Source organism: Desmodus rotundus, chromosome 2 (assembly GCF_022682495.2).
Source record: "Desmodus rotundus isolate HL8 chromosome 2, HLdesRot8A.1, whole genome shotgun sequence".
In the NCBI taxonomy this organism is placed as follows: domain Eukaryota; kingdom Metazoa; phylum Chordata; class Mammalia; order Chiroptera; family Phyllostomidae; genus Desmodus; species Desmodus rotundus.
In genome coordinates this window covers 206,235,710-206,247,721 of record NC_071388.1, presented here as the reverse complement: position 1 = coordinate 206,247,721, position 12,012 = coordinate 206,235,710, and the positions used below count along the sequence as shown (strand labels likewise).

At 56.1% G+C, this 12,012-nt stretch overlaps 1 protein-coding gene across 9 annotated transcripts in view; it reads right to left on the bottom strand.

The window, feature by feature from the left end:
- AGAP1 (ArfGAP with GTPase domain, ankyrin repeat and PH domain 1) overlaps window positions 1-12,012 on the bottom strand; it is a 409,905-nt gene that overhangs the window by 200,584 nt on the left and 197,309 nt on the right. For all 9 annotated transcript variants that reach the window (XM_045197998.2, XM_045197999.2, XM_024564316.3 and 6 more), the window contains 2 exons: window positions 11,565-11,720; window positions 5,136-5,228 (listed from right to left, as the gene is read on the bottom strand). In XM_045197998.2, the coding sequence (XP_045053933.2) occupies window positions 5,136-5,228; window positions 11,565-11,720 (249 nt within the window). The remainder of the gene's footprint in view (window positions 1-5,135; window positions 5,229-11,564; window positions 11,721-12,012) is intronic.

Here is a 12,012-nt window from a genome sequence, read left to right as displayed (position 1 = left end):
GAGGCACAGAAGGCACAGGGACCTGCAGGACCCACTATCCTAGGGTGGCGGGGAGGCAAAGCGGGCCACCCAGCCTCTCTCAAGTTTCAGCCTGGTCTTCGATTCCGTTTCCCGCCCCCCCCCCCCCCCCCACGAGAGCACACAACAGCTGAGCAGTCGAACACCCGGATGCGAACGATGCCCAGCTTTCAGGAGACGTTAAAGTGAGTGTCATTAGGTGGCTTTTACTCTGCTGACACCACACACCCCACCTCCTCGCGTAGAGCCCGGGTTCCAGACAGCACACGTCAGTGGCCTGTGGCCAACAGCCTCAGGGATTAACTCCTGAGGTGCCCTGTGCTCAGCCAGCCATTGCTTCTTTCCACTCCACTGAGAATCAAAACCCTATAGAGCTTCAAAACCATGCACAGGACAATGGCGAGTGCTTCCAGAAACTTCCACCCTGGCTGGCTCTTCCTCTGTGGCCCGGGAAAGGGTTTTCCCATGATGCAGGTGGCTGCTAAGAGATCTCTGTTCTGACTGTCCACTCTGGAGGTAGTCACAACATCCAGGTTCAAGGTCAAAATTAAGACTCTAAAAAGTCTTGTGAAGCCAGTAGGTCACCGAGCATCCCGAAGGTACGGAGACTCACCTGATCCCCAGAGGAACTCACGGGGCCCAAGGTCACAGCACATGCGTCCTGGCTCGGCAAAGAGAAAACCGAAGGAGTGCCCAGGGACACCTCTTTGCTGGAATTTCTCCAGTGCCAATGGAGGCGTGTTTCTCTCAAATTATCAACCAAATGAGGAAAGAAATATAAAACTTCGAACAGCAGTAAACCCATACAGTATTTTGCCTATAAATCTCTAAGAGCTCCTGGTGAGTCCCGCTGGCACTTAAATCTTTATATTAAAAACAAACAAACAAACAAAAAACCCCACCAGACAAGGGACATGCTAGCCATGAGTGAGACAGGCCTGTGCAGGGCCCTTCTGAGGGGTCTGCACTCCTAGGGAGGGGTCCTGGCTGCAGCCGATGGACGTGGTGGCCCACACGCCTCCTGCTATCCCACTCCTCACCAGCCCCGGGCAGGACCACCCCGTATGGCCGACTGCGAACTTAGGATGTGGAAGAGCTGGATAAACACCACTGGCCTGTCTTAAGGGAGAACAGACTCCCAAACAGAGACATAATAAAGAACATTTTTTACTCATTTTCACTCAGGAATCTCACATGAGAGAACATCCTACCTAAAAAGAACCCAGCGGGCACTGGCCAGGTGTCTCGGTTGGAACACCGTCCCATACACCAAAATGCCACAAGGCCACTTCCAGTCAGGACATGTACCTGGGTTGTGGGTTCGAACCTAGGTCGGGGTGTGCTTGAGGGGCAACCGATCGATGTTCTCCTCTCCCCCCCCCACCCCACCCCTGCCCACTTCTACTCTCTCCAAAATCAATGAACTAATCCTACGGGTGAGGATTTAAAAACAAAAATTCAGTGGCATTTTCTTATTTTTCCCCACCGAGTCTAAAAAAAAAAAAAAAAATTGTGTAAGCAGGACCAGGTGAACTGATCAGGATGTGAGCAACGCAAACACACAGGGGTGCTGGCTGGTCAGTATGAGGCAGGGGGGAGGCCAGGCCCTCGGTATGTTGCTCTCGGAGGGGCCGGCGTTGGGGCACGGGGCGGGAGCCGGGGGGCCTGGCTCTGGCCCGGAGTCTGCGGGAAGCGGTGGGCCAGGGCGCAGACTGCAGATCTGTCCAATAATATAGAGATTAAAAAATGCGAAAGGGAAGGAAAGAAAGGAGAGCACACAGCTGCCGTCCCCCAAACAGACCTCCCATCTGCCACCCACGATTTGCATGTCACCTTCTCCGGGCTCATTTGTACTTCATTAACTGCCATTGACTTAACAAGATTTATGCAAATGACACCATGGGAGCTCCCCAACTCCCACCGCAATCAGGCGATTATGTATGTACAAGTCTCCACAGCAATGAAAAATTCATACGTGACAGGCCGCGCCGCTGAGCTGGGCCTCTGGCTTTTTATTTTTCTTGCTTTGCTTTTTAATTTTTATTCCAGTAGACCCTATCTTGTTAGTAAAAAAAAGAAAACTGTCTGAACCAAATCTCCTTTAAGGCCTCAGAAAGGACAAAAAAGGGGAGGTGGGCCCAGGTCCTCCAGAAATGAAGTTATTTTGAGGAAAATAAGTCATCTTCTTCATAAGAAGCCTTTAACTGGGGAGAAAGGGAAGGCCGACATCCCTGCCTATGTGACCCCGCAGCTCCCAAACGAGGGGGGAGCCCCGTCCTCGCAATAAACAGGCTGTGAGTGCGATGGTGGCGTGGCTAACCCGAGTCATGGGGACGCGCAGTCTGCACCAACACGGGCGGGGCCTTGTCTGTGTCCTAAACCACTGGTGACAAGGGACCTGTGGGGAGGGGAGAAAGACTCTGCCGTGATCGCAACTACTGGCCAGCCCAGACACCGCCCCCACCCCACGAAGGTCACTGAGTCTCTGAAGGACCCGCCAGCAGGCGTGCGGGGCCCCGACACCCGGGCCGCAGCTGGAGCCTGCGGAGCATCAAGACAAAGCGCGTCCTCTGCTTCTGGCAAGCAGGGCAGGACCTCGTGAGTAATGAAATGACCCGCCCCCCCACACCGGGGCCAACGAGTGAGGCCAAGGTGTCCCTGGGGATGTGGGTTCCTGCACAGCCATCGGCGGTTCTTCTGCAGGAACACAGACGGGCACCTCTGCCCGAGGTCAGGGCTCACACACTTCAAACACGAAACTCTGCTCCCTGCAGGCGGTTTGCCCAGGTGGTGAGTGGAGAGTGCACAGGCCCCAGGCAGAAGGGCCTGGCCCCACTCACCTGCCTGGGTTTAACTCAAAGGGAGGGACACACAGCCACCCCAGCACGGCCGGGTTCGGGATTCAACGGGACGCTATAGGCAAAGTGTTTAACAAGTAGTAAACGCCCTTTTCATCGCTCGCTTACGCAACAGACAGGTCTGCTGGGCATCTCCAACACGGTGGACGGTGCTGCCCCGTGGCCCTGTCCTCTCGACCCCTGCCTTCACTCCTGCTAGTCGAGGCCACTCCACTGGGGGAGGAGGGTTCAGTCTTTCGCTAACGAGCTCAGTCCCTTTATAAACAGGCACAAACGCGTGTGAGATGGGTCTACACAACTGGCCACAGACCCACACCGACCCGTGCTGCCCGCCAGGAGGCTCCGACGAAGGTGCCGTGCATGACTCATCTGAAGACCCAGGTTTGCTGGGGTTTACACATTCTCTCTGGAATCTCCACATGCCAGCGTTTCATGGGACCCGGAAAGGTCCGAGGCCGGGGGCCCCTGCCTGGTGTGGGCCTGCCAGGAGGGGGCGCGTCTGTGGCTGCAGGCACGAGGGGCAGCTGTGAGGGATCAGCAGCCACATGGGCTTCCCGCACCATGATTCACAGGTTTCAACAAGACTGTTTTGAGCATTCACAATTAAAAGGCTTCCAAGGAGTGGGTGATCCTCATTTCACGCCTAAGGGCCGACTGCCACCCTCACACGGGAGAGCAGAGCCCGCAGAGCAAGCCAGTTCCATGCATGAGCAGGGTACAAACCGAGTGATGGACCTGGCGGCTTGAACAGTCCCACCCCAGCCGACCACGGGCATGAATCACAGAAACAGTCCCGCGTTCGGTTCCAGCATTCCCAAAGGGCAACGTCCCAGGGTCAACCATTAAAGGAGAGGAGGGGAGTAGAAACACTTTTGTAACTCCTCTGGACATAGTAACGGCAGCACAAAACTGCACATGAAAATGACCCCCGGTAAGCAAGCTGGGTCGACCCATACACACGGAAAGAATACACGATTGACCACGTGCACGGGGCTCTCCAGGCAAGACCCCCCCAGTGAAGATATCAGCCCCCACAGTAATGAGGACGGAAGGCATTTTTGCTTAATGGGGTCTGGCGCCAGTCCACGCAGTGGCTGCCCAGCCTGTGAATGGGGCTTGGAGGGACCCCTGGGACCTCCATGCTTCAGTTCCCCCTCCCCCCAACACAATCCTAACCCCTTCACTAGAGCCCGTTCCCCAGCCCCACCAGCTCCAAAGGCCTTCCCGAAGGACCCCAGCCCTTGAGAAGGGTGGCCAGTGCCAACACAAGTTCCTAAAAAAGTGCCAAGGCACCTGCAGGAGAGGCTGGCCAGCAGCGATGCCCCAGGGGACAAAGCGGTCCCAGTCAGGCCCAGGAGGCAGAATGGGGGTCCTGCCCTCGGGTTCTCCCTCTCCCAGGCAGGACACACTCTCAACCAATTGGCCTTCTTTAGCAAATGGAAAGGTGACATTTCCAGAAGCCACGGTGCCTGGCTAAACTCTCTATTTCCCTTGGAAACACAACAGCCAAAGATGCCACGTGAATTCCCGTTCTACCCGAGACACACACAGATCTGGAATCTGGTTTCCGGGCTGATGAAAACCCATTCCAGGCTAGCAACCGAGGCCAAAACAAATGCTCGAGTGCAGGTCCTCTCGTGTAATGAGGAAGTTTAATTAAGGCCCCACATTACAGCTGTAAATGTTCCTTCATATAATAAGGTCTAAATGAAACTGAACCTAATCAAAGTTACAATTCCTTCATTAGCAAATTACAAACAAGAGCGCACAGCTGACACACCGGCTATGATTATCACAACTAATTGCCTCGTTGTTACAAACTAGCCTGAAACAGCGTTCAGATGTCCGTCTGCGCGAGCAAATTAGGGCCACGTCGGGCTATGCCTGGGCTCACAAGGGGCTCTTGTGCGGAGATCTGATTTGCCCCTGTCGCCTGGCGGCCAGCGGCCCAATCAAAGCCCAGCTACAAAGGCAGCCTTTGAAGCCAGCCCAGCCTGGAGGAGCGCACCGTGTGCGGGCGGGCGGCTGCACTTCATTAGGTCTGTTGTCACATTTCCTCCTCTTATTCTAACGACCCCATTTTAATACGCACAGGAGCCTCTTCTAATTGATGTCAAGTGAGGGACTTCTACATTCGTCAACAGAGCACATCAAACAAGCCTGGGCGTACAAGCCAGCGTCCCGGCCGGGGTGACGGGGTGGGTCCACAGCCACGGGGGCAGGGAGCCCCGGGCACCAGGGCAAGGGGCGTCAGCGTACCTGTTTGATTGGGATGGCGCGGCCGCTCCCGATGCTGTCCGCGCGGCTCTCCAGGCCTTTCTTCTCTTTGTCTGGGTCGCTCCCTTTCCGAGACTGCAAAACCGAAAACAAAGTTAGCCTCTGGCCAGGGTTGTGGTTCACAGAGGGCACAAGGCCTGCCCTCAGCCGAGCAGTTTCTGCAAACCTGGGTCTGGGGCCCACATGCAGGCTGAGGGTGCTCTCGTCTCCATGGATGCCTTGTTCCACAGAGAATGTTCTAAACTTTTTCCCCTGCAAAATTATCTTTTAATTCTTTTTTTAAAGAGTTCAAAATTCAATTACTAGAGACCAATGGACCATACAGAACAGTAACGCCCAACAGGAAAACACATCCTGAAGCTGCAGTTAATCCAGCCAAGGAGAAAGGGGCTCCTCGCGGCTTGTTTGGGGAGCCTGCGACATAAATGTATACATTTAATTAACATCTCAAGCATCGGAAAAAAACCCTATTAACGGCTCAGCTGTGCAACGTAACGTGCACTCATGATTCGTATCAAGGTGCCGGTGAGGTTCTTTTTATTGCTTCTGCATGGTGAGAAGACACAAATTAACAAATGGGAAGAAAAAGTTGAAAATGACAGTCAGTGCTTGGGGGAAAAAACAAGCAGCTTCGCCGGCCAAGTTCCCAGGATAGTTTTCCCAGCTGTGTGGCTGACGGCCCGTGAATGGCCCAGAGCTGGCAATCGCCCGGCAACTGGAGGGGCAGGCAGCAGTGCCGTACCCGGACCTGGGCGAGTTGGACGGATGGCGCAGCTAAGGCCCCGTCTCTCGATGGCACAAGGAAGTGTAAGCACAGGGATCTCCTGACAGATTTATTTCATTACGAGAGAAAGATCGGAGACTCGTCCTCCTTAATAACTGCACTGACAAGTGACAACTTCACTCCATTACTTTTCAATGGGAACATTACTCACGCAATATTGAAAATGGAGAAACATTTTCGCGTGCTTTTCAAATCTGAGATGATGTATGAAATGAGCAGACTTGGCGGTGTCCGGCGCCGCAGCGACAGGCAAATGACACCCCGTTTCCCAGGGTGTGAGACGGGCATCTGATTTCTGTTAAGGGGGCACCACCGTGGGACCCAGGGAGAAAGTCCCCAGGATGTCACCTCAGGAAGGACTCCATGGGCACAGGTGCTCATGGGAAAGTGTGCTTCTGCCCCAGCCGGGTGGTTCTGTGCGCTGGAGCACCATCCCGTAAACCAGAAGGCTGTGGGTTCGGTCCCGGTCGGGGCACTTACAAGAGGCAACTGATCAATGTTTCTTCCCCACATCGATGTCTCCCTCTCTCCCTCCCTCCCTCCCTCCCTCTCTAAAAATCAGTAAGCATGTCCTCCGGTGAGGATAAAATAAAGTGAATTTCCTTGACAACTGTAAGAGCTGACATTTATCGAGTGCCCAGGTGCTGGTCACTGTGCACTCTTTTCTGAGGATGGCATGAGCCCGGAGTGAGACAACTTAAACAAGCGACAAATAGAAAGTTGCAGGAGAACGTAAAACTGAAGGCTTACCCCTGTGAGCTAGAAGGGAAATGGAGACACTTATCAATTCCTCCTCCTGAATTTTAGCTAGAGGTTAGAGACTCCCTTTTCTCTAATTCTTTAGCTAATAACGTACAGTAAGGGCTGTGCAATCACCCTAAACTCTTTCCCCCACAACTCGATTCACAGGAAAGCTGGGACTCGAGGTTCCCTGTTAGAAAACAAGACTCACAGCTCATAGCGGTAACATGTAAATCAACAAGAGCTCATTAAAAGTACTTTTGGAATTTTATAAATTCTGAACTTGGAAATCCATCTTCATTATTCCCTATTAACCAGAATAATTAACAAAACAAACAAAAAAATTAGCATCTTCCTCCAGGCAGCCCATCTGTCCCCCACAGTGGCTCGGAGCAGGGTGTCCAGGTTCCGGGAGAGGCAGGACCCGAAGAGCTGCGGCAGCGTCTGACCCCCACACGAGGGGAGAGCGAGGAACTGCTGAAATAGGGCAAAGACGCCCTGGCCACTCGGGCGCTCCGGGGAGGGCCCCTCGAACTGAGGCAGTCCTGAGGAGGATGCAGCAGCAGCGGCAGGCTGCAGGGCGGGAGGGCCTGGTGTGTCTAGGCCCGCGGTCACCTTTCGACAACGGGCTGGCGTGTGTCCCTAATGCTGACATCCAAGCCGCTGAACGGAAGCGAACCGGCCGGATGGCGGCCGCCGCCACGTGCAACACACGTCCCCAGGGAGGCCCCCAGCTCTCCCGCCTTCTAGGTGCCCGTGTCCGGAGGAGGAACAGCGGTGCGCCCCTCCATCCCCAACACACACAGCTAGAGAGCAAAGTCGCGTTATCATACACTTGAGGGAGGGCAGCAGCAGACCTGCAGAGGGGCTGCCTGGGCTCGGGACACAGAGCTGGGGAGAGGAAGGCAAAGGTGGGTCTAATTACTCCTCCTTTACCAAAATGCTTGACTGTCTTTCCCAGGTAAGCCAAGAACCCAGGAAGGGAAACCCCACCCACCAGCCACCTGTCACAGGGACAGGAAGCTTCACTGCCAGGAGCTCCCACCCTGCCCAACAGGAGCCTGTGTCCTGCCTTGGAGCCAGTGAGCAAGCCAGCAGCTGCAGACCTCTGCAGAGGGGCCCGGTGTCTCCCCCTCCACAGAAGACCACATGCACACGCTCCCTGCACACCGCCGACTTCGCTGCCTTGTTTCCGCAGCAGGCCCCACAGGCCGGGTGGCATCTTTTCCCAGTCTGCGGGCCGTAGGGTGTGCCCAGCTCTCGTCACCGGCATCGGCACCACATGCTGAGTGTTCAAAAGTTCCCTGTGGACTGGGGTCCCTAGCCCCCCAGGCCGCACAGCAGGAGGTGAGTGGTGGGTGGGCGATCCAGCGAACCGGTCCCTGGCGCCCAAGAGGTGGGAACCGCTGATGTAGACGACACTGCTGTTACAAAGCTCAGAGGGGCAAAGCAGTGTGCAGCTGGGCACACACGGGGCAGTGACACTGAAGCGCGGATACAGGTCATAAACACCCATCAGGGCAGGGCTGTCCCCAGACAGGGGGCAGGGCCGCGCTGGGGAGACACACGGCTGGGGTGGTGCAGGGGTGGGTGGTGCCTGACCCTCAACCCATCCACGTCAGGAGGCAGCTGCGCGGCTTGCACGTGGCGAGCTGCACGGTGAAGACGTGCACCGCTTTCACCCCCGTGTGTCCGCACGCTCTCTCCAACAAGACGCTCACCTGCGTGGAGGTCGGGCCGCTTGGCTGCGCTGACCGTGCTAAGAAGCCCACACTTCAAAACCAGGAAACAAATGCCCACAGACTTGCAACCTTCCTTTGCTCAAATCACCTTTTTTAAATAAGCAGAAGTAGATATCATTTAGCTTTTGATGAGTCAGTGTTAATTCCCACCACGATACAGCACACAATTCGCTCCTCCAGGAGAGATGTTAAGTTTCTGCTGCTCTGTAAAAGTGCACGGGACTGCATTTGTTTGAAGTGGCAAATGTGCACGCAGAAACCCCAGGACTGTGAACGCTAGCCCGGCGCGATGTGCCATCACGGGCCTGGCTCCGTGAGACTGACACGCGTGATGTTCGAAAACTGATCTGTGCGGTGTCCTGAGCTGTCACCTCTGCAGGACGCGCAAAGAAACAGGTGGGCAGGGTCTGGGAGCCACAGCCCAGTCAGCCTGAACTTTCAATGAGCATGCGGCAGGAGGCACATCCGTCCTACTACCCCACATTTACAGAAACTTTTTTTTTTTTTTTTTTTTGCCAATTGAGGCCAAAACCCACCAATAATTACCAGGGAAAAAGAGTCTATGAGAGTTCACTTGTTTAAGATCAGGTGTAACCTGGGAACAATGGGAGTTTAGTTTCTTAATTGCTACAATTTCGAAATTAACTGGCGTTCTTTTCGTCCCTTGGCCGACGCTGACCCCTAGTGGAGCTGCGGTGTCTAAGAACTCCAACCTGAAAGTACCTACCCCTCGCCACCACTGCCTGGATCCGTGAGGACCACGCCGAGGACCCCAGCCGCTTCCTAAAGGCCATGAAGCAAACCCATCGCAGACTATTCTCGTGTAACCCCCCCAACCCCATCCCTGTGAGCAGCTGCCGGGCGGCTGGATGCAACTTCTAAAGCGGCTCAAGAGCACATGGCGTCCATGTGTCACAGGGTGAGGACAGCACCTACGAAGCGTGGCCTCAGGGCCAGACCTGTGTTACCAGATGGGCTCACTGCAGCATGGTTACAGAGAAGTTCTCCCCGGCCAGCCTGTGCTCAGAGGCCACCCACGTGAGCAGCGTGAGGAGGCCGAGGCGGCCCCATCCACCTGCTCTCCCTGAGCCCCTGCATTCTCTCACACATGGGGTCAACTCCTGCAGGCACCAGGGCCCGCCAGGCTCTGCGGCCAGCACGGGGCCAGCACGCACTTGTTCACCGAATCACTGTCACTTTGATTCTCCCTGCCTCCCAAGTTCTCTCATCAATCACCCCACGGGCAGGGTCTGGGATACTGTTTTCTGGCACATTCCAGAGCTGCCCTTAACAGGTGGGGCCAGGCGCACTGGAGCTCCCCTTTTGACCAGCCCTTCTTTTAAAGATGCCTCCTGGCCTCTCATCTCTTTCCCCACGGCCAGCCACCCTGGGACGACAGCTTGAGCTGGAGTCCTGTCCTCCTGCCCTGCCCTAACAGGAGTGGCCAAAACACAGAAGTCACTCTGGTCAAGTCCACAGTCAGGGCTCTCGCCCTCCCACTGTGCTGGTGTCCTGCCTGCCCCCCTCTGCATCTTCGGCGGGTGAGGCTCCTCAGTCTGCTGAGTCACGAGGGAGGCACAGCCCGTTCTTGAGGTGATGCCTTCCCCAGGTGGAGCCCACAAGCGCCATCAGTGTGGGGCAGAGCCGGGGAGTGCTGCTCGGTCACCGCCAGTGCTGACGGCACGTCTGAACTGTCCACAGGAGGACAGCTCGCTCATGCGCACACCGTAGCACCAGCACTCACCCATCTTCTGTAGAGAGCTGCCCCCCCTCCCCGCCCTCCACAGAGGCCGCTGTCCCTGGTCAGCAGTGGTTTCCCAGCGTCAGTGGTGTCGAGGAAAAACAAAAGGGAGGCCCAAAGACCCTGCCCTGCCAGGGAATCCTCCCGGGAGCCTCACCGCCTCTACCACCACCACTGCCGTTTCTAGCGCAGAGAGGTTCAGTAAGCCGCCTGAGGTCACACAGCCGCAGGCAGTGCAGGTTGGTTTCCGAGCCTGCTCTGCTGGCCCTGTTCCCCCAGCAGCAGCATCTACCGGAGCTCACGTGGCACAGGCTGCACAGCAAAGGTGTGCTGCAAGAGTGCTGCCCCGTGGGAAACCCACCAATGGACGTGGAGGGAGGATGGATCTGCGGCACTCGGCAGCCTCGGGCACATCAATGCCACCCCCACAGAAGGGCCGCAGGTCAGAGAGCAGACTCCCAGCTGCCCCTGCCGAGCCCACCTTTAGTTAAGCCTCGAAATACTGAACTTTGAACTTCGCATCACGGTCAGCAGTAATCAACCGAAAGAGAAGTCAAACAGTTCCCATAGGGCCCCCCGGGCATAGGGCCGGTCACACATGGCTGCAGCACCGGACCCTGCCCCAGCCCCCATGAGGCAGCAGCTCCAAGTTTCCCCGGGCATTTCCAAATGTCACCTGGGGGACAGAGCTACCCTGGCTGAGAATAACTGCTTCCAAAGCGCGATTTGTAACACACAGACCCAGTCCCGGGAGGAACGCTTTTCTTCTCACGGCCAATGGCTTGGGTCCCATGTCTGCCTGGAGCAGTGTTCGGGGCTCTGACAGTGACGTCTGCTGTGGTGAGGGACAGGGCAGGGAGGCAGCACTCCCGAGTCCTCTGTGTTCCAGACCACCCACACCTGGGCCCCAAGCACGGAGCCCGAGCCCCTAAGCCTCAGCCCCAAAGGCCTACAGTTCTAAAATGGCCCACAGGTGACTCCAAAGAAAGGTCCAGGTGGGCAGCCTTATCGTCCATGAGCCCTTCACCTGTGAATCGAGTCCTCAGGTGCTTGGCTGAGGGGGTAGGGGCGGGGGTAGGGGAGGCTTCTCTCTCATCAGAAAGACTGGGTGCACACGTCTGGGGCTGGGCAGAGCTTCGTCAGCTCTCGTAGCCAGTGCGGCAGACCTCTGGCTAGAGACCGAGAGTCACAGGATCACAGCTGTCTCCGCACAAACCCCTCACTCATCATGTTTGACGCAAGGACCAGAACTCTCTACAACCTGAGAAACTCCCACCCCGCTCGTTCCCCAAATCTGTGCACGGCACCGTGTTCCCAGACTTCCACACAAGTCAATCCCATTCCCACTAACTTACTTTGGGTTCTACACACGTCACTGAACCACCCGGCCGAACCCCACTTACGGTGAAAAGGTTGGAGCGGCGCTTGGACTGCTTCCGGACAGGCGTCGGCGTGTTGGCCGTGGGGGGCACGTCGATGCGCAGCTCCTTCTGGCTGGTGCTCGGCGTCGACGGGACGGAGGAGGAGTAGTCGCTCAAACTGCCGCCCCCGTTACTCGTCTGCAACGACCCAAAACCAAGGCTAGGTTAAGGGCACACTCCAGCAACCGACTGCCACCCCCATGCAGGGCCTGCCGCCGAGGCAGGCGCCCCCATGTGCATCAGCACCAAACACACACAGTGTCATTCCGGAACATACTGGTCCTCCCAGAGTCGGCGGGTCTAAGAAGTGCCTTAAGAAAGAAGTCTCTATCGCTAAATTTGAAAAATTTTGGAAGTTAAGTGTGATTACCTTCTCTCCCCGCTCTGAAAACAACTGAGCTGGTTCTATGGCTCCTTCACCGCCCGATGC